Below are 22,831 nucleotides of genomic sequence, written 5' to 3' on the forward strand. Positions count from 1 at the left end.
ACTTGTATTTAACCCTCCCATCATGTTTTGTGTGTAATTGTTTCATGTTATGTGGTGTTAGTTGCGCTTTACTTTTATGTTCTGTTTTTTGAGCGCGCTTGTTTTACGTAGTGCTTTCGTTTTTGGAACTATAATAAAAGTGTGCCTGTTCATTATACTCTGCTCTCCTGCACCTGACTTCACCTCCAATACTTTGACACCCTGTATGAATCTGCAGCTAACCAACCAGATTCAGTGTTAGCTAGCTAACATTAGGGTATAACTAGCAACTTTTTTTATATTACTACACAGATCATACACGTAATGTTAGCTAGCGAGGCAGCCAGCTAACGTTAGCTAGCTAACAGTACACTTTAACTTGAAATGAAAACGACTTTCTGATCAAATTTGAAACGTGTAATATTTGAAAATGTAGCTTACATGGATACATGGATGGATGCTTCTCTCTCTCTGTCACAGAATGACGGACGCCATTGTTTTATTTATTTATTTATTTTACCTTCATTTTACCAGGTAAGTTGACTGAGAACATATTCTCATTTACAGCAATGACCTGGGGAATAGTTACAGGGGAGACAAGGAGGATGAATGATCCAATTGTAAGCTGGGGATTGTTGCCCGTAGTTTGAAGAAGTAATCATGAGACAGATGTTTTCTCCATCTCCTTAGCTATCATACTCTAATTCCACTGATTTAAAAACTCTGTATTTAAAAAAAATCCATGTTAGACAAGATTACCTACACATACTGACCAGCTCAAAAAGACAGACGCGAGCTATATGACAGACCAATCCAAACTCATCTCTCAGCATGTCCAGCCCACTCATTATCTCAGCCAATCATGGCCAGCGGCAAGGTTGCTGGATTTTTCTGTGGTTGAACCAACTAGGCTTGTAATTTAATAATTTTATTCGTATTTACAAATGGCATACACTTTTGTTATTAGCATATTTCAACCCAGCAGGCGCTACACAAAACGCTGAAATAAAATATAAAACATGCATTACCTTTGACGAGCTTCTTTTGTTGGCACTCCAATATGTCCCATAAACATCACAATTGGTCCTTTTGTTCGATTAATTCTATCCATATATATCCAAAGTGTCCGTTTATAAAGCGTGTTTGATCCAGAAGAAAAACGGCTTTCAAAAAATGCAACGTCACTACAAAATATTTCAAAAGTTGCCTATAAACTTTGCCTAAATATTTCAAACTACTTTTGTAATACAACTTTAAGTATTTTTAAACGTTAATAATCGATCAAATTGTAGACGGGGCAATCTGTGTTCAATACAGAAATTAAAACAAACCAGCGCTGCTTTTTACGTCTTGCGCAACTCACAAAAGTGTTACCCAGTTGCGAGTTGGCCTACTTCTTCATTGCAGAAAGGAATAACCTCAACCAAATTCCAAAGACTGGTGACATCCAGTGGAAGCGGTAGGAACTGAAAACAGGTTGCTATGAAATATCCCTCGGCAATGACAACTCAGGGAACAGAGAGGGAAAAAACAAAAAATCTGAACAGTTAGTCCTCAGGGTTTTGCCTGCTACATACATTTTTGTTATACTCACAGACATGATTCAAACAGTTTTAGAAACTTCAGAGTGTTTTCTATCCAAATCTATGAATAATATGCATATCTTATATTCTTGACATGAGTAGCAGGAAGTTGAAATTGGGCACGCTATTTATCCAAAAGTGAAAATTCTGCCCCCTAGCCCCAAGAGTTTTTAAGGCACATGAAAGTTTACATGTTCCCGAAGGCATATCTGCCAAAAAAAACACATTTTGATCAAAAAAATAAAGTTTACGTTCACAGGAGAGTTTACACTCTCCTGTGAAGTAGTGCCGCGTGACATATGCCTAGTTTCCTGAAACGAGTCACATGTGGTCAAGTTGTCACGCCCTGACCTTAGAGTTCCTTATTGTTCTATATGTTTGGTTAGGTCAGGTTGTGACTCGGGTGGGAAAGTCTATATTTTCTATTTCTTTGTTTTTGGCCGAGTGTGGTTCCCAATCAGACGCATCTGTCTATCATTATCTCTGATTGGGGATCATATATAAGTTGTCATTTTCCTTTTGGGTTTTGTGGGATCTCGTTTTCTGTTTAGTGTCAGTACCTGACAGAACTGTATGCTTTCGTTTTCACTTTGGTTATTTTGTTTGCGTGTTTTTTTGAAAATAAAAATCATGAACACTTTCCACGCTGCACTTTGGTCCACTCCTTTCGACGGAAGCCGTAACACAAGTGCTGCAAAGAAAGACCTAGTTAAGCTGCAGCTGGCCCAGAACAGAACCGCACATCTTGCTCTTCATTGTAATCAGAGGGCTAATATTAATACTAGACATGCCAGTTTCTCTTGGCTAAGAGTTAAGCAAGTGACACAGTGGACTAAGGCACTGCATCTGTGTAAGAGGTGTCACTACAGTCCCTGGTTCAAATCCAGGCTGTATCACATCTGGATGTGTTTGGGAGTCCCATAGGTGTCACGTTCTGACCATAGTTCTGTTATTTTATTATTTGTTTTAGTATGGTCAGGGCGTGAGTTGGGGTGGGCAGTCTATGTTTGTTTTTCTATGTTGGTTTTTGTGTTCGGCCTAGTATGGTTCTCAATCAGAGGCAGGTGTTGTTAGTTGTCTCTGATTGAGAATCATACTTGGGTAGCCTGGGTTTCACTTTTGGTTTGGGGGTGTTTGTTTCCGTGTGAGTGTTTGGGCCACATGGTACTGTTTCGGTTTTGTAAATTCACGTCATCGTTTATTGTTTTGATTCAGTGTTCAGTGCTTTCTTTAATTAAAATCATCATGAACACTTACCACGCTGCGCTTTGGTCCGATCCTTACTCCTCCTCAGACGAAGAGGAGGAAATCCGTTACAATAGGGTGGTGCACAATTGGTCCAGTGTTGGCAACTGGTCAGTATATGTCAGGGAAGAGCAGAGCTGTGTTCGAATACCCATATTAACATACATATTAGTATACACTACATACTTAATGAGTATACTATGAGTATACTATATACTATTAGTTCATTTTAGTACACTGTTAACAAACGGTATCGTTTCAGTTGAGCGTACTAGAGCTTCGCCTGTCTACCAGAAGTTGATGCTGTTGCTATGCAACCTCTTGCTAGCTTGTTAGCATAACAAATGACTAGATAAACAGTTTACGATTTTGGGTGAGTTCATAAATTCAATCTGGAATGCCCGGGTGCGCTCTGGGCATACGTAAATCCAGAGCGTTGTCAGATTGTCTGTTTGTAAATTAGGAGCGCACACTGGACGCTCTGGCCGAGGAGTAGGGTTGATCCGAGCATTCATGATAGTCAAGCACCCAAGCTAACTAGCTAACGTTGTCTAGCTACTTCCAGACACAAATGAGAGAACACCTCACTGACCATTTTACTCGCCCTATCAGAGCTGATTTCATGTTATCCAGAGCATTGGTGACTGTAACTGTGCTCCTGGCAACAATTTAATGATGCTTCATTTTGCTGACGTTTACTGACACCGGTCATATCCAACAGGTGTTGAGCGTTTGTAAATTCTTCAGCCTAGCGTTGTCTTGGCTGTGTGCTTAGGGTCGTTGTCCTGTTGGAAGGTAAACCTTCGGCCCATTCTGAGGTCCTGAGCATTCTGGAGCAGGTTTTCATCAAGGATCTTTCGATACCTTGATCCGTTTATCTTTGCCTCGATACCAACTAGTCTCCCAGTCCCTGCAGCTGAAAAACATCCCACAGCATGAGGCTGCCACCACCATGCTTCACCGTAAGGATGGTGTCAGGTTTCTTCCAGATGTGACGCTTGGCATTCAGGCGAAAGAGTTCAATCTTGGTTTCACAATTCCTTCGACCTCATGGCTTGGTTTTTGCTCTGACATGCACTGTCAACTAAGGGGACCACAACTGGGGCATGGATTCTACAAGGTGTCAAAAGCCTTCCACAGGTTCCAAATAATGTCCAATCAATTGAATTTACCACAGGTGGACTCCAATCAAGTTGTAGAAACATCTCAAGGATGATCAATGGAAGCAGGATGCACCTGAGCTACATTTTTACAATTCTTACAGCAAGTGGTCGGAATACTTATGTAAATTAGATATTATGTATTTTTTTTGTTGCTACATTTGCAAAAATTTCTAAAACCTGTTTTCGCTTCATCAAAATTGGGTATTGTGTATAGATTGATGAGTGGAAAAAATAATTTAATCCATTTTAGAATAAGGCTGTAACGTAACAAAATGTGGAAAAGGTCAAGGGGTCTGAATTCTTTCTGAATGCTCTGTATATACAGTATACTGTATATATGTGTGTGCCTGTGTGTGTACAGTGCCTGTTTTGGGGGCTTCCTCAGATGTGATTTTGTATGTTATTGCTGTAAGAGTGAGTTAGTTAGCATGCTCCAATTGTAATGGTCGCATTAGCTCCCATGCTAAAAAAAACGAATCACAAATCTACAGCCATCAACATACTGCTGTCCTGCACATCTAAAGTACATCCTTGTGTCAATCGTCAGAATAGACACCAATCATCTGGGACCGCTGGCTGGGCATTCCTTTCTTTAAAAACACAATGTAAGACAGTTAGGAAGTAAGATCACATCTGTTACACTAACATGGTGTAATGTGATAGGTGTAAGACTGTGTAATATTTGAGCCCCATTTAACCTTCGTTTGACCCTGCCACTCTTAGTGCATCTGCCCATCAGAGGGATGTGGACTCTGACATTCTGTTCCGGCAGCTGTGTGGAATCTTGGAATCCTGCCAGAGAGTTCCAACGTTCCCTCCATTGTCATGAGGTCCTGTGGTTAATGAAAACCAGCGCAGGAATACCCCCCTGCCTGTGCTTTTTCCTTTTCTCTAATTTGTTATCTTTTTCTCCCTCTCCCCCCGTCTCTCTCTTTCCCTCTATCCCTATCTCTATCTGTCTCTCTCTATTGACACACAGAGCTATCCTTGTTAGTTTTGGTCAGGCCTCTGTAGTATGGCCTGCTTGTCTGTATTCCCTACTGAGAGGGTCCTTGTATTCTGTCAATGGTGTTTTTTCTCTCTTTAGAGACAGACTTCATGTTTGTCCTGTAGGTTGTGTTGTAGTCTCTGTAGGAATAGATGGTCTTTAACGTATTAGATGGTGTTTGATCCAATGAAGGAACCTCTCAGGGGATTGCAGGGGCCACCAGTATAGGGCCCAGAGACCCCCTATTACCTTACACAGTAGTGCCTGCCTTCTTTCTTCTCTGTGTTGGTCTATCCTCCCCCTGAATGGGTCTAAACGCTCTTCCAACACCCCTGTCCTCCTCCCTCCCCTATCATCTCTTCTTCTCTCGTCTTCATGTATCCACTTCATTGTTTGGTGAGGAAAACCCTCATTAACCTGGGGAGATTGGAGGGGGAAACAATCTTGTGTGATTATGTTCGGTAGGTATTCTGGTGTCCCGGAGGGGGGTTGGAGGTGGAGGTGGGGGTGGAGTGGGGTCGGTTCTGGCAGGCGGGTCACCCGTGATACAAGTCACTATTAGACATCCATCCAGAGAGGACGTGGAAACCGGCAACTAAGGGCAACGGAGTGCTTCTATCTTCAACTAGGTTTGGGTTTTGATAGGGTATTGTGGACGGGATGACAGATGGGCGTGAGCATCTGCATCTGCTTCTAAAGGTTGTAGGTTTGAATCCAGCGATAGAAAGTTGTTTTTGATATTTTTGTTTTAAGCCTATCCCAAACCATAACCCTTACATTAACCATTCTGAGTTAATGCCTAAACTCAACCTTAAATACTTAGAAATTTGACATTTGGAACAACTTAGAAATGTGACATTTGAGAAACATAGATGAATGCCTACTTCTGACCAGAGACTGTGAGAGCTTGTTGGGTTCTGGATGGTTGTCCACCTGGTTCCCTCTGCCCAATCACAGCACCACAGCGGTTATTTGCATGTGAACGGACCGTAAAATTGCAAGCACATTTTTTTTTTTATTATGGAATGTGTGTGTGCGAGTTAAATTAGTTGTTTGTAGTCTGGTCTGATTTGTCCAGGGAATTAATGACTAATTACTGGAACAAAGAAACTGACTCTTGACACATTATTGATGATGTCAGTGGGATAATATTTAACATCTGTCTGTCCTATTATGGCCACTTGGGGTCACTGTTTGACATTCTTCAGTGGAGCACAAAGGAATTTTGCTTGACCTTTTATGTAAGATACAGGACAGTAGGGGAGAGAGTGGTAAGCTGAGCCACCCTTGTTTCAAGGAAACCATACACAAAATGCATTATTTGACCAAATATTTAGGAAGAGGTCTTCATTTCATGGAGTCTGTGAAGGAAGAAACCACATGGAAATAGTGGTAAGCAAGCTAGATTCAAAAAACAGAATTTCACCAAGTCAAATTCGTTAATTGTGTTATAGGTTTCATGATGGTTGTATCTGAACCAAAGTAGTACATTTTAAGATTGTTCTATATATCAGTTGGGGTCTCTGTAAACTTCAATATGAGGTCCTAAACCTAGCATTACAGTGCATCCTTGTACAATGCCTACAAAAACTATTCACACCCCATTGTGTTGTATTACAGCCTGAATTTAAGATTAAATTGAGATTTGTGTCACTGGCCTACACCCAAATCGCCATAATGTCAAAGTGGAATTATGTTTTTAGACATTTTTACTAATTAAAAATGAAAATGTTAAATGTTTTGAGTCTATAAGTATTCAACCCCTTTGTTATGGCAAGCCTAAATAAGTGCAGGAGTTAAACTGTGCTTAACAAGTCACATAATAAGTTCTATGGACTCACTCTGTGAGCAATGATAGGGTTTAACATGATTCTTTTATGAATACCTCATCTCTGTACCCCACACAAGTATCTGCCACAGGAATGTAAGACTTACCTATGAAGCAGAGGATACGTTAAATTAGAGTTACCATTCTCAGAAATTGCAGCCCAAATAAATGCTTCACAGAGTTCAAGTAACAGACACATCTCAACATCAACTGTCCAGAGGAGACTACGTGAATCAGGCCTTCATGGTCGAATTGATGCAAAGAAACCACTACTAAAGGACCCCAATAAGAAGAAGATACGTGCTTGGGCCAAGAAACACAAGCAATGAACATTAGACCGGTGGATGTCTGTCCTTAGGTCTGATGAGTCCAAATTAGAGTTTTTTGGTTCCAACCACCGTGTCTTTGTGAGACGCAGAGTAGGTGAACGGATGATCACCGCATGTGTGGTTCCCACCGTGAAGCATGGAGGAGGAGGTATGATAGTGTGGGGGTGCTTTGCTGGTGACACTGTAGGTGATTTATTTAGAATTCAAGGGACACTTAACCAGCATGGCTACCACAGCATTCTACAGCAAAACACCATCCCATCTGGTTTGCGCTTAGTGGGACTATTATACACAAGCTTATATACAGGGGGTACCGTTACCGATTCAATGTGTGGTGGTACAGGTTATTCGAGGTAATTGAGGTGATAGGGTGACTATGCATAGATAATAAACAGCAGGTAGCAGCATAATCAAAAAGAGGAGCCTTTTGGACCTAAACTTGGTGCTCCAGTATCGCTTTTCATGCGGTAGCGGAGAGAACAATCTATTTTCTTTTTCTTTTATTGAACCTTTATTTAACCAGGTAGGCTAGTTGAGAAGAAGTTCTCATTCACAACTGCGACCTGGCCAAGATAAAGCATAGCAGTGCGACAGAAACAACAACACAGAGTTACACATAGAATAAACAAGCGTACATTCAATAACACAATAGCAAAAAAAGAAAGTCCATATACAGTGTGTGCAAATGGCATGAGGAGGTAAGGCAATACATAGGCCACAGTAGCAAAGTAATTACAATTTAGCAGATTAACACTGGAGTGATAGATGAGCAGATGATGATCAGCAGATGATGATGTATAAGTAGTGACACTGGTGTGCAAAAGAGCAGCAAAGTAAATAAAAACAATATGGGGATGAGGTAGGTAGATTGGGTGGGCTATTCACAGATGGACTATTTACAGCTGCAGCGATCGGTTAGCTGCTCAGATAGCTGATGTTAGATAGCTAGCATTAGACTTGCTATGACTTGGGTGGCTGGAGTCTTTTTTAATTTTTAATTTTACTATTATTTTTATTTTTTTACCCCTTTTTCGTGGTATCCAATTGTTGTAGTAGCTACTATCTTGTCTCATCGCTACAACTCCCGTACGGGCTCGGGAGAGACGAAGGTTGAAAGTCATGCGTCCTCCGATACACAACCCAACCAGCCGTACTGCTTCTGAACACAGCGTGCATCCAACCCGGAAGCCAGCCGCACCAATGTGTTGGAGGGTACACCGTGCACCTGGCAACCTTGGTTAGGGCGCACTGCGCCCGGCCCGCCACAGGAGTCGCTGGTGCGCGATGAGACAAGGACATCCCTACCGACCAAGCCCTCCCTAACCCGGACGACACTAGGCCAATTGTGCGTTGCCCCATGGACCTCCGGGAGGCCCGGGTGGCTGGAGTCTTTGACCATTGCCAAGTAGTTGCCATACCAAGCGGTGATGCAACCAGTCAGGATGCTCTTGATGGTGCAGCTGTAGAACATTTTGAGAATCTGAGGACCCATCCCAAGACTTTTCAGTCTGCTGAGGGGGAATAGGCGTTGTTGCGCCCTCTTCACGACTGTCTTGTGTGTTTGGACCATGATAGTTTGTTACTGATGTGGACACCAAGGAACTTGAACCTCTCGACCCGCTCCACTACAGCTCTGTCGATGTGAATGGGGGCGTGCTTGGCTCTCCTTTTCCTGTTGTCCACTGCTCCTTTGTCTTGCACTAAGCATGCACCCTTGAGGGTCCCCTATGTTGAGGATCAGCAAGGCAGATGTGTTGCTGCCTACTCTTACCTCCTGGGAATGGATGTCTGTTTGTCCAGGATCCAGTTGCAGATGGTGGTGTTTAGTCCCATGGTCCTTAGCTTAGTGATGAGATTTGAGGGCACTATGGTGTTAAACGCTGAGTTGTAGTCAACATTATCACGTAGGTTTTCCTTTTGTCCAGGTGGGAAAGGGCAGTGTGGAGTGCAATAGAGATTGCGTCATCTGATGTAGTCATTTAGGCAGGTTAAACATTGGCCTGTACAGATAATTAAGCCAAAACCACAAGTCCAAATCCTCCTCTCCACCCATGGCTTAGGGCCTATTTAGCAAGCTAGCTACTTCAGGACATCAACACAAGCAGACCAGAAACGAAAATTACATTTTGCGTAGGATGTGATTTGATTGGTGTGAAGCCAAATCCGAACTGGCCTCCCCTGGGGTACGTTTTGCTGCACAAGGACAAGCCACAGTTGAGCTTAGATAAAGGCTGATTATTTAATATTTTTTTATCAAGGGAGGCCAAATGCTTGATGGCATCAATCAATCAAATGCTACGGCAGCAACATGTCATACACTTTTTCCAGACAGCATCAGATACATGGGCTACAGATACTGAGACAGTGCTCGAATGACTTCTCAAGTAAGATTCAGCCACTTGCAAATTGAGGGAAAATTCTGAAAACACGGAGAAAGACAAAATATACTGTTTTATTAAAAAAATATTGGTGAAATATTTGGCAATATTTGGCTTTCCTTGGCATCCATGAACAGACGCCACTGCACTAAATATACATTTAATTGTTAAGTTATTAATTACACTTTGGATGGTGTATCAATGAACCCAGTCTCTACAAAGACACAGGCGTCCTTCCTAACTCAGTTGCCAGAGAGGAAGAAAACTGCTTAGGGATTTCACAACGAGTGACTTTAAAATAGTTACAGAGTTTAACTTGTGATAGGAGAAGACTGAAGATGGATCAACAACATTGCAGTTACTCCACAATACTAACCTAAATGACAGAGTGAAATACAAATATTCCAAAACACGCATCCTGTTTACAGTAAGGCACTAAAGTAAAACTGCAAAAAATGTGACAACATTTTTAAATTCATATTTTCAAGCCTGGTGGTGACTGCATCATGTTATGGGTATGCTTGTCATCAGCAAGGACTAGAGAGTTTTTTTGGTCTAAAAAGATACGGAATAGAGTTAAGCACAGGCAAAATCCTAGAGGAAAACCTGGTTCAGTCTCCTTTCCAACAGACAGTGGGAGATGAATTCAACTTTCAGCAGGACAATAACCCATTTTCAACCACTGGCCTACTGTTGGCTGGATGTTCTTTTGGTGGTGAACCATTCTTGATACACAAGGGAAACTGTTGAGTGTGAAAAACCCAGCAGCGTTGCAGTTCTTAACACACTCGAACTGGTGCGCTTGACACCTACTACTAAACCCTTCATGTATGCTGATTGAAGCGGATTATACAGGTGACATCAATAATTGATCATAGCTTTCACCTGGATTCACCTGGTCAGTCTATGTCATGCAAAGAACAGGTGTTCTTAATGAATTGTACGCTCAGTGTACACTGGAGTTGCTTACCAAGAAGACATTGAGTGTTCCTAATTGGCCTTGTTACAGTTTTGATTTAAATCATCTTGAAAGTCTATAGCAAGATTTGAAAATGGCTGTCAAGCAATGATGAAGAACCAACTTGACAGAGTTTTAAGAATTGTAAAAATAATAATGTGCCAATATTGTAAAATCCAGGTGTGCAAAGATCTTAGGGCTGATTCCAATTTAGGAAATGACGCATTTCTTACACACACCTTTCCTTTGCACTTCTCAGTAGTTGGTATTCAGACTTACCTCATCAAGGTGCATAATGGGCTTTGCATGCGTGTGTCCCTTGCGCTTGCTGGATAAATGTAATTCAACAGCTGAAAACCCTTCCACTTGCAGGCAAACAGATTTTATTGTGGAGTTTTCATACAATTGGGGTTTTCATTACATTTATCTTAAGACATCCCTTTAAATACAGTGTACCTTTTAAGTTAGGATCATGTCTACAGAACCTCCCTCTACAGGTTCAGAATATTAGGGATCAGTGAAAGAGAGCCATCTAAATATATGCATATTCTGTCACGCCCTGACCGTAGATTGCTTTGTATGTTTCTATTTTTAGTTTGGTCAGGGTGTGATGTGGGTGGGTATTCTATGTTTTGTTCTATGTTTGTATTTCTATGTGTTTGGCCTGGTATGGTTCCCAATCAGAGGCAGCTGTCAATCATTGTCTCTGATTGAGAACCATACATAGGAAGCCTGGTTTCGCCCTTGAGTGGTGGGTAGTTATTTTCTGTTTAGTGTGTGTTGCACCTGACAGAGCTTTTTCGGTTGTGCCTTTTGTTACTTTGTGTTTAGTGTTCAGTTATATTTAATAAAATGCCGAACATGTACCACGCTGCACCTTGGTCCTCACCGTCTTCCACCAACGGCCGTTACATATTCATTTCAGTTTCAGCACCAAATTGTAGATTAGTTAGGGTTAGGAAAGTATTTGTGACTCATAAAAACAGGTTTGGAGTGCCTTTACGTACGAAAGAAAGAAAACAGTGGTATGATTAATTTAGAAAATTACCATATTCAGTTCTAAAACCCATGGGAATATAAGAAGATTAGTGTACATTGCATTATAATAGGGATAATACAATAGTAGGCTCTCTTCTATTGCCTGCACTAACCATTGAACTGTGTGATGACAGCCAAGTACTGTGCCATGAGTTTGGTTCAAACCGTTATGGTTTGGTCTGCGCTCCGCTCCGTAACCATTTAATTAGCTTATGTCTTCTTTTTTTTAAATGATCAACTGTTACTAATGATTTTCTGCAAAAACCACATGGCCGTGACGGCGTTTACAGAGAAAGCAAATGAAGTTAAAGGAAACAATGCAATTAAATGGAATTATAATGTAGGTAAACCGACTGAAGGGAACTAACAGTAAATTGTCTATGTGTTGGTATCAGACCTACTGATGGTAGTTACGGACAGTGGGTCATATTTCACCTGATAGAAATAAGACAGTCGGGGTAGCCTATAATTAAGACATTTGAGACTGCCCATCCCTGCAAGTTAATATGCTGTACAATTAAAATGATGCATATTGGCACAGCATTTCATTAACTTTACTGTGGGAAAGTTGATATGCTGATATGCTTCAGTTTTCCGCCATTTTAACTGGTTTCACATTTGTCTTCAGTGATTATAAGGTAAGATATATCTAAAAGAAGTGTAATTTATATTTACAATTCCCTTATCCAAACAGATTACTCATTCATCTATTTCTTATCAATAGCTCTTGTCAAGTTGTAAATGCATGGAGAATGGTGTTATTTCTATCTGTATAAAATGAAGTACATGTTTTTTCCACTTGGAACCCGATAGGTTCACTCAACTTTATTAATGGATTCCTAGTGCGTAAAGGGAGTGAAATCATTAGGGAATGAAGTCAAGGTCAGAATACAACATATCTATAGACACACCTCCGCCACACCTTCATTTATTCATTCTCCACCCCAAAAAAATAGAATGTGAACAGTATGCTATTCTTATGCTTAAGTTCAAGGTCAGAATATGCATAGAGAGAAAAGTGCATAAAAAGGGAATTATGCTCAATTTACACGCGCTTAATTCGGGTCGGAATCGGGCCCTTAGAGACTTACCCAGAAAGATACAGCTGTAATCACTGCCAAAGGTGATTCTAACATGTATTGACTCAGGGGTGTGAATACTTATGTAAATGAGATATTTCTGTATTTCATTTTCAATAAATGTGCAAAAATGTGTAAAAACATGTTTTCACATTGTCATTATTGGGTATTGTGTAGTGTATATTGCATTCACATCTTCACTACAAGTCCCCTGTATGAATCAGAAACTGAATGTATGAGACCGACAAGTGTTTTCCTTTAACTTAAGTGATAATATTACAGACAAGATTTTCTACCAGTGAGTGTATTGTTTGATGTAGAATCTCATGGGTGAGAAAAAAATCTATTTAATCCGTTTTGAATTCAAGATGTAACGCAAACAATATTGTATAGGTCAAGGTGTATGAATAGTTTCTGAAGGCACGGTAGGCTGTGTGGGCTAATATAGTCCAAATGTTTGCCTCAGGGTAAATTGAGCCAATGGCCTTAGGGTAAATTGAGCCAAAGGCCTTAGGGTAAATTGAGCCAATGGCCTTAGGGTAAATTGAGCCAATGGCCTTAGGGTAAATTGAGCCAATGGCCTTGGGGTAAATTGAGCCAATGGCCTTGGGGTAAGTTGAGCCAATGGCCTTGGGGTAAATTGAGCCAATGGCCTTAGGGTAAATTGAGCCAATGGCCTTAGGGTAAATTGAGCCAATGGCCTTAGGGTAAATTGAGCCAATGGCCTTGGGGTAAATTGAGCCAATGGCCTTGGGGTAAGTTGAGCCAATGGCCTTGGGGTAAATTGCGCCAATGGCCTTGGGGTAAATTGCGCCAAAAGACCACTTTTATGGGACAAACTATGTTTTCAAAACGGTTAATTTTTCCATGAATTCTGATTATTTCCCGGGTGTACACAACATCCTGAAATATATAGAGATATATTTTTAAGAAATAATCATACATTTCCCTTGAGGGAGTTATGCTGAATGTAAAAAATGGCTCATCTTACCCCTCACTACCCTACAGTATGGAGAGAATCTATAGGCTCTGTAGAGCTGTCTCTGCTCTCCTTTGTCAGTGTGAAGGTGGAACAATAGACATTTCACATTTTGACTCTTTTCCTTTCAACAAAATCTAATCTGTGCCACTAATTGGATCTTTCTTGTTAAAAAGAGTCATGTGAAAACATAACTTTGACCCTTTCAGCCCTTCACCCTAACTGACTTTCAAGATGATACTGTATATGGCTGTTGTCTGGTTGAAGCTTTGTGACTGGATTTGAATGCTGTGATGTGTTGCACTATGAATCATGTGCTGTTCTATTGAGTCTTATGCCATCCAGTGTTGTGCACTTTGTTGCTCTATGTTGTGTAATATAGTGGTGTGCTGTGTGCTCTACTGTGCTCATAGCGAGGGAGAGGAAGAAAGGGGAGAGGAGGGGAGGAGAGGAGAGGGGAGGAGAGGGTGAGGAGAACCGAGGGAGAAGAGAGAGAAACCGAGGGAGAGGAGAGAGGAACAGAGGGAGAGGAGAGGGAGGAGATGGAAGAGAGGGAGGAGAGGGTGAGGGTGAGGAGAACCGAGGTAGAGGAGAGGAGAGGGAGGAGAGGAAGGAGCAGAGAGTAGTGTGCATCTGGATTAGTCTGATGCAGTGGCATCATTAGGCCTGGGCTTTGGGCATTCAGACCCAGATGTTTTCGGTCCAGCCCTGAACTTTTTGATGGTCCTCCAAAATATAAATGTACAACACAATATGTGCTAGGCAGTAGCACACACTGCAAGAAGAGAAAAGTCTATGGGTAGGGACATCCAAAGGATCCCGGAGAGCACAAACACTGCAAGAAGCCCCTGGAGTGACTGGTCAAGATTTTACAATGCAGTGGACCGCTCACGTCCCTTGATCCCTCCCTTACAGAACCAGTTTGTTGTCAAGGTCAGCTCTCAGCAAAGCACCTGTCACTTAGTCAGTCTGCAGCATAGCACAGAGCAAATATGAATATTCAGAACTTCTTCCGAAAGAGAGGCAACAAAAGCAGAACAGCCAGAAAGTCAAAGTGCAGCAGAGTTAGCCACATGTTTTGTGCAGGGTTGGTGGTAGCTAACTAGCTAGTCTCCCTCAGCATAAGGGTTGGTGGTAGCTAACTAGCTAGTCTCCCTCAGCATAAGGGTTGGTGGTAGCTAACTAGCTAGTCTCCCTCAGCATAGTGGTTGGTGGTACCTGACTAGCTAGTCTCCCTCAGCATAAGGGTTGGTGGTAGCTCTTGACCCTCAGCATAAGGGTTGATGGTAGCTAACTAGCTAGTCTCCCTCAGCATAGGGATTGGTTGTAGTTAACTAGCTAGTCTCCCTCAGCATAAGGGTTGGTGGTAGCTAACTAGCTAGTGTCCCTCAGCATAAGAATCATGATATGTGACCCATTTGTGACCAAGCTTAAACGTCCTGACTGAAAGTATATATATCCACATAATTTTCCTACCTCATGATGCCATCTATTTTGTGAAGTGCATCAGTCTCTCCTGCAGCAAAGCACCCCCACAACATGATGCTGCCACCCCTGTGCTTCACGGTTGGGATGGTACACCTCGGCTTGCAAGCCTCCTCCTTTTCCCTCCGAACATAATGATGGTCATTATGGCCAAGCAGTTCTAATTTTATTTCATCAGACCAGAGGACATTTCTCCAAAAAGTACGATCTTTGTCCCCGTGTGCAGCTGCAAACCGTAGTCAAGCTTTTTTATGGCGGTTTTGGAGCAGTGGCTTCTTCCTTGCTGAGCGGCCTTTCAGGTTATGTTGATATAGGACTCGTTTTACTGTGGATATAGATACTTTTGTACCTGTTTCCTCCAGCATCTTCACAAGGTCCTTTGCTGTTGTTCTGGGATTGATTTGCACTTCTTGCACCAAAGTATGTTCATCTCTAGGAGACAGAACGGGTCTCCTTCCTGAGCGGTATGACGGCTGTGTGGTCCCATGGTGTTTATACTTGTGTACTATTGTTTGTACAGATGAACGTGGTACCTTCAGGTGTTTGGAAATTGTTCCCAAGGATCAACCAGACTTGTGGAGGTCTACAATTTCTCTGAGGTCTTCGCTGATTTCTTTGGATTTTCCCACGATGTCAAGCAAAGAGGAGTTTGAAGGTAGGCCTTGAAATACATCCACAGGTACACCTCCAATTGACTCAAATTATGTCAATTAGCAGAAGCTTATCAGAATCTTCTAAAGCCATGATGACATTCTCTGAAATTTTCCAAGCTGTTTTAAGGCACAGTCAATTTAGTGTATGTAAACTTCTGACCCACTGGAATTGTGATACAGTGAATTATAAGTGAAATATTCTGTCTGTAAACAATTGTTGGAAAAATTACTTCTGTCATGTTCAAAGTAGATGTCCTAACCAACTTTCCAAAACTATAGTTTGTTTACAAGAAATGTGTGGAATGGTTGAAAAACGAGTTTTAATGACTCCAACCTAAGTGTATGTAAACTTCTGACATCAACTGTATCTGAAACTTGTTCACTGAGGATAACTCTGACACTAATATCTATATGGATGTATTATCTTTGTGGTTATTTGTATCTGTACAGGATGTACTCGGAATTACTATTTTCAAAGGGTTTTGTTGTCTTGGGAATTCTGTCTTATTTACATTGGTCTCATCCCCCACACAAGCCTTTAAATGCCTGGGGAGATTGGGCCTGGGATTGGTCAGGTTACTGTTAGGTTACTGTAAACTTGGTATCATTTTTGATTGGTTACTGGTGGTTGGTTTTGGGCTGAAAGGTTACACCTTCAGACATTATAAATGGAATCAAATGCCGTTCTCTCTCTTATCCTGTGTCCAGTACATGGAGGAAGGTTGTATGATCAATTCTCCTTTTTGTAGGCTTCTAGGCATCTCCATGTTCATGCTTAACCTTAGGAACTATATGCCTAGAAGTATGCTTTGTAATGTTTTGTATGTTAAGCCTCATGGCTTGTATGTCAATCCATTCAATTTACAAAGTAATTAAATAGACTTGTTTTTAGGCATTTCTTGATTTCCTATTACTGTAAATAAACTATAGTGTTCTATTACTGTAACTATAGTGTTCTATTACTGTAACTCAACTATAGTGTTCTATTACTGTAACTCAACTATAGTGTTCTATTACTGTAACTACAGTGTTCTATTACTGTAACTATAGTGTTCTATTACTGTAGCTCAACTATAGTGTTCTAATACTGTAACTATAGTGTTCTATTACTGTAACTCAACCATAGTGTTCTATTACTGTAACTCAACCATACTGTTCTATTACTGTAACTCAACGATAGTGTTCTATTACTGTAACCATAGTCTTCTATTACTGTAACTAAACTAGTGTTCTATTACTGTAACTCGACTATAGTGTTATATTACCGAAACTCAACTATAGTGTTCTATTACTATAACTCAACTATAGTGTTCTATTACTGTAACTCAACCATAGTGTTCTATTACTGTAACTATAGTGTTATATTACTGTAACTCAACTATAGTGTTCTAATACTGTAACTATAGTGTTCTATTACTGTAACTATAGTGTTCCATTACTGTAACTCAACTATAGTGTTCTATTACTGTAACTATAGTGTTCTATTACTGTAACTATAGTGTTCTATTACTGTAACTCAACTATAGTGTTCTATTACTGCAACTATAGTGTTATATTACTATAACTCAACTATAGTTTTTTATTACTATAACTCAACTATAGTGTTCTATTACTATAACTCAACTATAGTGTTCTATTACTGCAACTATAGTGTTCTATTACTGTAACTATAGTGTTCTATTACTGTAACTCAACTATAGTGTTCTATTACTGTAACTCAACTATAGTGTTCTATTACTATAACTCAACTATAGTGTTCTATTACTGTAACTCAACTATAGTGTTCTATTACTATAACTATAGTGTTCTATTACTGTAACTATAGTGTTCTATTACTGTAACTACAGTGTTATATTACTGTAACTCAACTATAGTGTTCTAATTCTGTAACTATAGTGTTCTATTACTGTAACTATAGTGTTCTATTACTGTAACTATAGTGTTCTATTACTGTAACTACAGTGTTATATTACTGTAACTCAACTATAGTGTTCTAATTCTGTAACTATAGTGTTCTATTACTGTAACTATAGTGTTCTATTACTGTAACTCAACTATAGTGTTCTATTACTGTAACTCAACTATAGTGTTCTATTACTGTAACTACAGTGTTCTATTACTGTAACTATAGTGTTCTATTACTGTAACTCAACTATAGTGTTCTATTACTGTAAATACAGTGTTCTATTACTGTAACTATAGTGTTCTATTACTGTAACTACAGTGTTATATTACTGTAACTCAACTATAGTGTTCTAATTCTGTAACTATAGTGTTCTATTACTGTAACTATAGTGTTCTATTACTGTAACTCAACTATAGTGTTCTATTACTGTAACTCAACTATAGTGTTCTATTACTGTAACTACAGTGTTCTATTACTGTAACTATAGTGTTCTATTACTGTAACTCAACTATAGTGTTCTATTACTGTAACTACAATGTTCTATTACTGTAACTATAGTGTTCTATTACTGTAACTCAACTATAGTGTTCTATTACTGTAACTATAGTGTTATATTACTATAACTCAACTATAGTGTTTTATTACTATAACTCAACCATAGTGTTCTATTACTATAACTCAATTATAGTGTTCTATTACTGTAACTCAACTATAGTGTTCTATTACTGCAACTATAGTGTTCTATTACTGTAACTATAGTGTTCTATTACTGTAACTCAACTATAGTGTTCTATTACTGCAACTATAGTGTTCTATTACTGTAACTATAGTGTTCTATTACTGTAACTCAACTATAGTGTTCTATTACTGTAACTCAACTATAGTGTTCTATTACTGTAACTCAACTATAGTGTTCTATTACTGTAACTCAACTATAGTGTTCTATTACTGTAACTCAACTATAGTGTTCTATTACTGTAACTCAACTATAGTGTTCTATTACTGTAACTCAACCATAGTGTTCTATTACTGTAACTATAGTGTTATATTACTGTAACTCAACTATAGTGTTCTAATACTGTAACTATAGTGTTCTATTACTGTAACTATAGTGTTCCATTACTGTAACTCAACTATAGTGTTCTATTACTGTAACTATAGTGTTCTATTACTGTAACTATAGTGTTCTATTACTGTAACTCAACTATAGTGTTCTATTACTGCAACTATAGTGTTATATTACTATAACTCAACTATAGTTTTTTATTACTATAACTCAACTATAGTGTTCTATTACTATAACTCAACTATAGTGTTCTATTACTGCAACTATAGTGTTCTATTACTGTAACTATAGTGTTCTATTACTGTAACTCAACTATAGTGTTCTATTACTGTAACTCAACTATAGTGTTCTATTACTATAACTCAACTATAGTGTTCTATTACTGTAACTCAACTATAGTGTTCTATTACTATAACTATAGTGTTCTATTACTGTAACTATAGTGTTCTATTACTGTAACTACAGTGTTATATTACTGTAACTCAACTATAGTGTTCTAATTCTGTAACTATAGTGTTCTATTACTGTAACTATAGTGTTCTATTACTGTAACTATAGTGTTCTATTACTGTAACTACAGTGTTATATTACTGTAACTCAACTATAGTGTTCTAATTCTGTAACTATAGTGTTCTATTACTGTAACTATAGTGTTCTATTACTGTAACTCAACTATAGTGTTCTATTACTGTAACTCAACTATAGTGTTCTATTACTGTAACTACAGTGTTCTATTACTGTAACTATAGTGTTCTATTACTGTAACTCAACTATAGTGTTCTATTACTGTAAATACAGTGTTCTATTACTGTAACTATAGTGTTCTATTACTGTAACTACAGTGTTATATTACTGTAACTCAACTATAGTGTTCTAATTCTGTAACTATAGTGTTCTATTACTGTAACTATAGTGTTCTATTACTGTAACTCAACTATAGTGTTCTATTACTGTAACTCAACTATAGTGTTCTATTACTGTAACTACAGTGTTCTATTACTGTAACTATAGTGTTCTATTACTGTAACTCAACTATAGTGTTCTATTACTGTAACTACAATGTTCTATTACTGTAACTATAGTGTTCTATTACTGTAACTCAACTATAGTGTTCTATTACTGTAACTATAGTGTTATATTACTATAACTCAACTATAGTGTTTTATTACTATAACTCAACCATAGTGTTCTATTACTATAACTCAATTATAGTGTTCTATTACTGTAACTCAACTATAGTGTTCTATTACTGCAACTATAGTGTTCTATTACTGTAACTATAGTGTTCTATTACTGTAACTCAACTATAGTGTTCTATTACTGTAACTCAACTATAGTGTTCTATTACTGTAACTCAACTATAGTGTTCTATTACTGTAACTCAACTATAGTGTTCTATTACTGTAACTCAACTATAGTGTTCTATTACTGTAACTCAACTATAGTGTTCTATTACTGTAACTCAACTATAGTGTTCTATTACTGTAACTCAACTATAGTGTTCTATTACTGTAACTCAACTATAGTGTTCTATTACTGTAACTCAACTATAGTGTTCTTGGATATTGCTATTTATCTTATGGAGTCAGATCATTAATTTAATGTGCTAAAGACAAAGGAGATGAATGTGGACTACAGGAAATGGAGGACTGAGCACGCAGTTTTTTTTAAAACTGCATTGTTGGTTACTGGGGGAACCGGGCTGGAGACACGCACCTCATGGCGAGTGCGGGGAGGAGGAACAGGGAGTACTGGACCCTGGAGGCGCACTGGTGGCCTGGTACGTGGTGCCGCACTGGGGGAACCGGGCTGGAGACACGCACCTCAGGGCGAGTGTGGGGAGGAGGAACAGGGAGTACTGGACCCTGGAGGCGCACTGGTGGCCTGGTACGTGGTGCCGCACTGGGGGAACCGGGCTGGAGACACGCACCTCAGGGCGAGTGCGGGGAGGAGGACAGGGAGTACTGGACCCTGGAGGCGCACTGGTGGCCTGGTACGTGGTGCCGCACTGGGGGAACCGGGCTGGAGACACGCACCTCAGGGCGAGTGCGGGGAGGAGGACAGGGAGTACTGGACCCTGGAGGCGCACTGGTGGCCTGGTACGTGGTGCCGCACTGGGGGAACCGGGCTGGAGACACGCACCTCATGGCGAGTGCGGGGAGGAGGACAGGGAGTACTGGACCCTGGAGGCGCACTGGTGGCCTGGTACGTGGTGCCGCACTGGGGGAACCGGGCTGGAGACACGCACCTCATGGCGAGTGCGGGGAGGAGGACAGGGAGTACTGGACCCTGGAGGCGCACAATAGGCCTGGTACGTGGTGCCGCACTGGTGGTACTGGGTCGAGGACACGCACCTCATGGCGAGTGTGGGGAGGAGGAACAGGGTGTACTGGACCCTGGAGGCGCACAATAGGCCTGGTACATGGTGCTGCACTGGGGGAACCGGGCTGGAGACACGCACCTCAGGGCGAGTGCGGGGAGGAGGAACAGGATGTACTGGGCTGTGGAGGCATACTGGAGGTCTGGTGCGTGGTGTTGGCACTGGTGGTACTGGATAGACCGGACTATGAAGACGCACTGGAGGTCTGGTGCGTGGTGTTGGTGGAGGTCTCAAGCTAATGGCCTGCACAACCCGTCCTGGCTGGATGGTGACTCTAGCTCGGCCCGTGCGGGGCGCAGGCACAGGACGCACTGGGCTGTGCAGACATACAGGAGACACAGAGCGCAACGCCGGCGCAGGATATCCTGGCCCGAGGAGACCCACTGGCTGTCTGGAGAGCAGGGCTGGCACCATCTGCCCTGGCTGGATCCTCACCCTAGCCCGGCAGATGCGGGGAGCTGGGATGTAGCGCACCGGGCTAAGCACGCGTACTGGGGACACCGTGCGTTCCACCGCATAACACGGTGCCTGACCAGTACGACGCCCTCTCTCTCCACAGTAAGCACGGGGAGTTGGCGCAGATCTCCTACCTGGTTTCACCACACTCCCCGTGTGCCTCCCCCCAATACATTTTTGGGTCTGCCTCTCGGGCTTCCAGCCGTGCTGCCGTGCTGCCTCTTCATACCGCCACCTCTCCCCTTTGGCTGCCTCCAGCTCTGCCTTGGGGTGGCGATATTCCCCCGGCTGCGTCCAGGGTCCATCTCCATCCAGTATCTCCTCCCAAGTCCAATAGTCCTGATTGTGCTGCTCCTCCTGCTGCTTGGTCCATTGTTGGTGGGTGATTCTGTAACGACTGTCTTCGGGTGAAAGAGAGGATGACCAAGATGCAGCGTGAATATAATCCATTATTTAATGGGAATACTTAAACACCAAACAAAACAACAAACCGACAAAAATCAACGAAGACGATACAGTCCCGTAACGTGAACACTAAACACTGGCACACAGGAACAGGAACAATCACCCACAAAATACCCAAAGAATATGGCTGCCTAAATATGGTTCCCATTCAGAGACAACGATAGACAGCTGCCTCTAATTGAGAACCAATCTAGGCAACCATAGACTTATAAAAACACCTAGATAGGAAACACCCCCCATGAACATACAAAACCCCTAGACAAGACAAACACATACATCACCCATGTCACACCCTGACCTAACCAAAATAACAAAGAAAACAAAGAATACTAAGGTCAGGGTGTGACAGTGTATGAATGTGAGTGGTTACATATTGTACATTTTAAATGGCTAGGAGACAGAGATTAGGAGACTTGTACTGTGATCAAAGGGGAAGGTACCACTGAAGGCCCCAGTATTCAGTCAGGCAGCTTGAAGCAGGTATGTGTCACAATCCAGGCCCTTGTCACGGAGTACAGTGGTCTGATAGGGAGATGACAATACATACATGATGTACCTTTCATCACCAAAGCCATGTTAGCTTTTACTGCACATGTTCTTGAACAAGCAAACCATTTTGTTAGTGTCATTGATATAAATGGGCAATTCACATACAATAACCAGTTGATAAGCATTGACTGTAATACCTCTTGGGTCCTGTGGTGGTATGGCAGCTTTCTTGTGATCTTACTCCCTTTCCAGAGGGGCATTTTTCTTGCCAACTTTTTCATGCACCAATTAATCAATGAACAGGCAGTGGAATTAAGTAGTTTGACAAAAAAAGTGTTCAAAAGTCAATATCAAGTCTTTGAAATATAGCTAGCAAATAAAGTT

At 40.9% G+C, this 22,831-nt stretch overlaps 1 protein-coding gene across 1 annotated transcript; it reads right to left on the reverse strand.

Moving 5' to 3' along the window:
- Positions 1-20,800: 20,800 nt before the first annotated feature.
- Positions 20,801-22,533, reverse strand: LOC135511508 (uncharacterized). The gene is made up of 3 exons (XM_064932997.1): positions 22,515-22,533; positions 21,628-21,894; positions 20,801-21,495 (listed from the first exon to the last, which is right to left on the reverse strand). The coding sequence occupies exons 1-3, from the start codon at positions 22,531-22,533 to the stop codon at positions 20,801-20,803; spliced, it is 981 nt and encodes a 326-aa protein (XP_064789069.1).
- Between the last annotated feature and the right edge of the window lie 298 nt (positions 22,534-22,831).

This window comes from Oncorhynchus masou, chromosome 24 (genome assembly GCF_036934945.1).
Source record: "Oncorhynchus masou masou isolate Uvic2021 chromosome 24, UVic_Omas_1.1, whole genome shotgun sequence".
In the NCBI taxonomy this organism is placed as follows: domain Eukaryota; kingdom Metazoa; phylum Chordata; class Actinopteri; order Salmoniformes; family Salmonidae; genus Oncorhynchus; species Oncorhynchus masou.

Coding starts and splice junctions, on each gene's coding strand:
- LOC135511508 (XM_064932997.1), bottom strand. Junction 21,496..21,627: donor GGGGAGTGTGGTGAAACCAG/GTAGGAGATCTG, acceptor GCTACATCCCAG/CTCCCCGCATCTGCCGGGCT.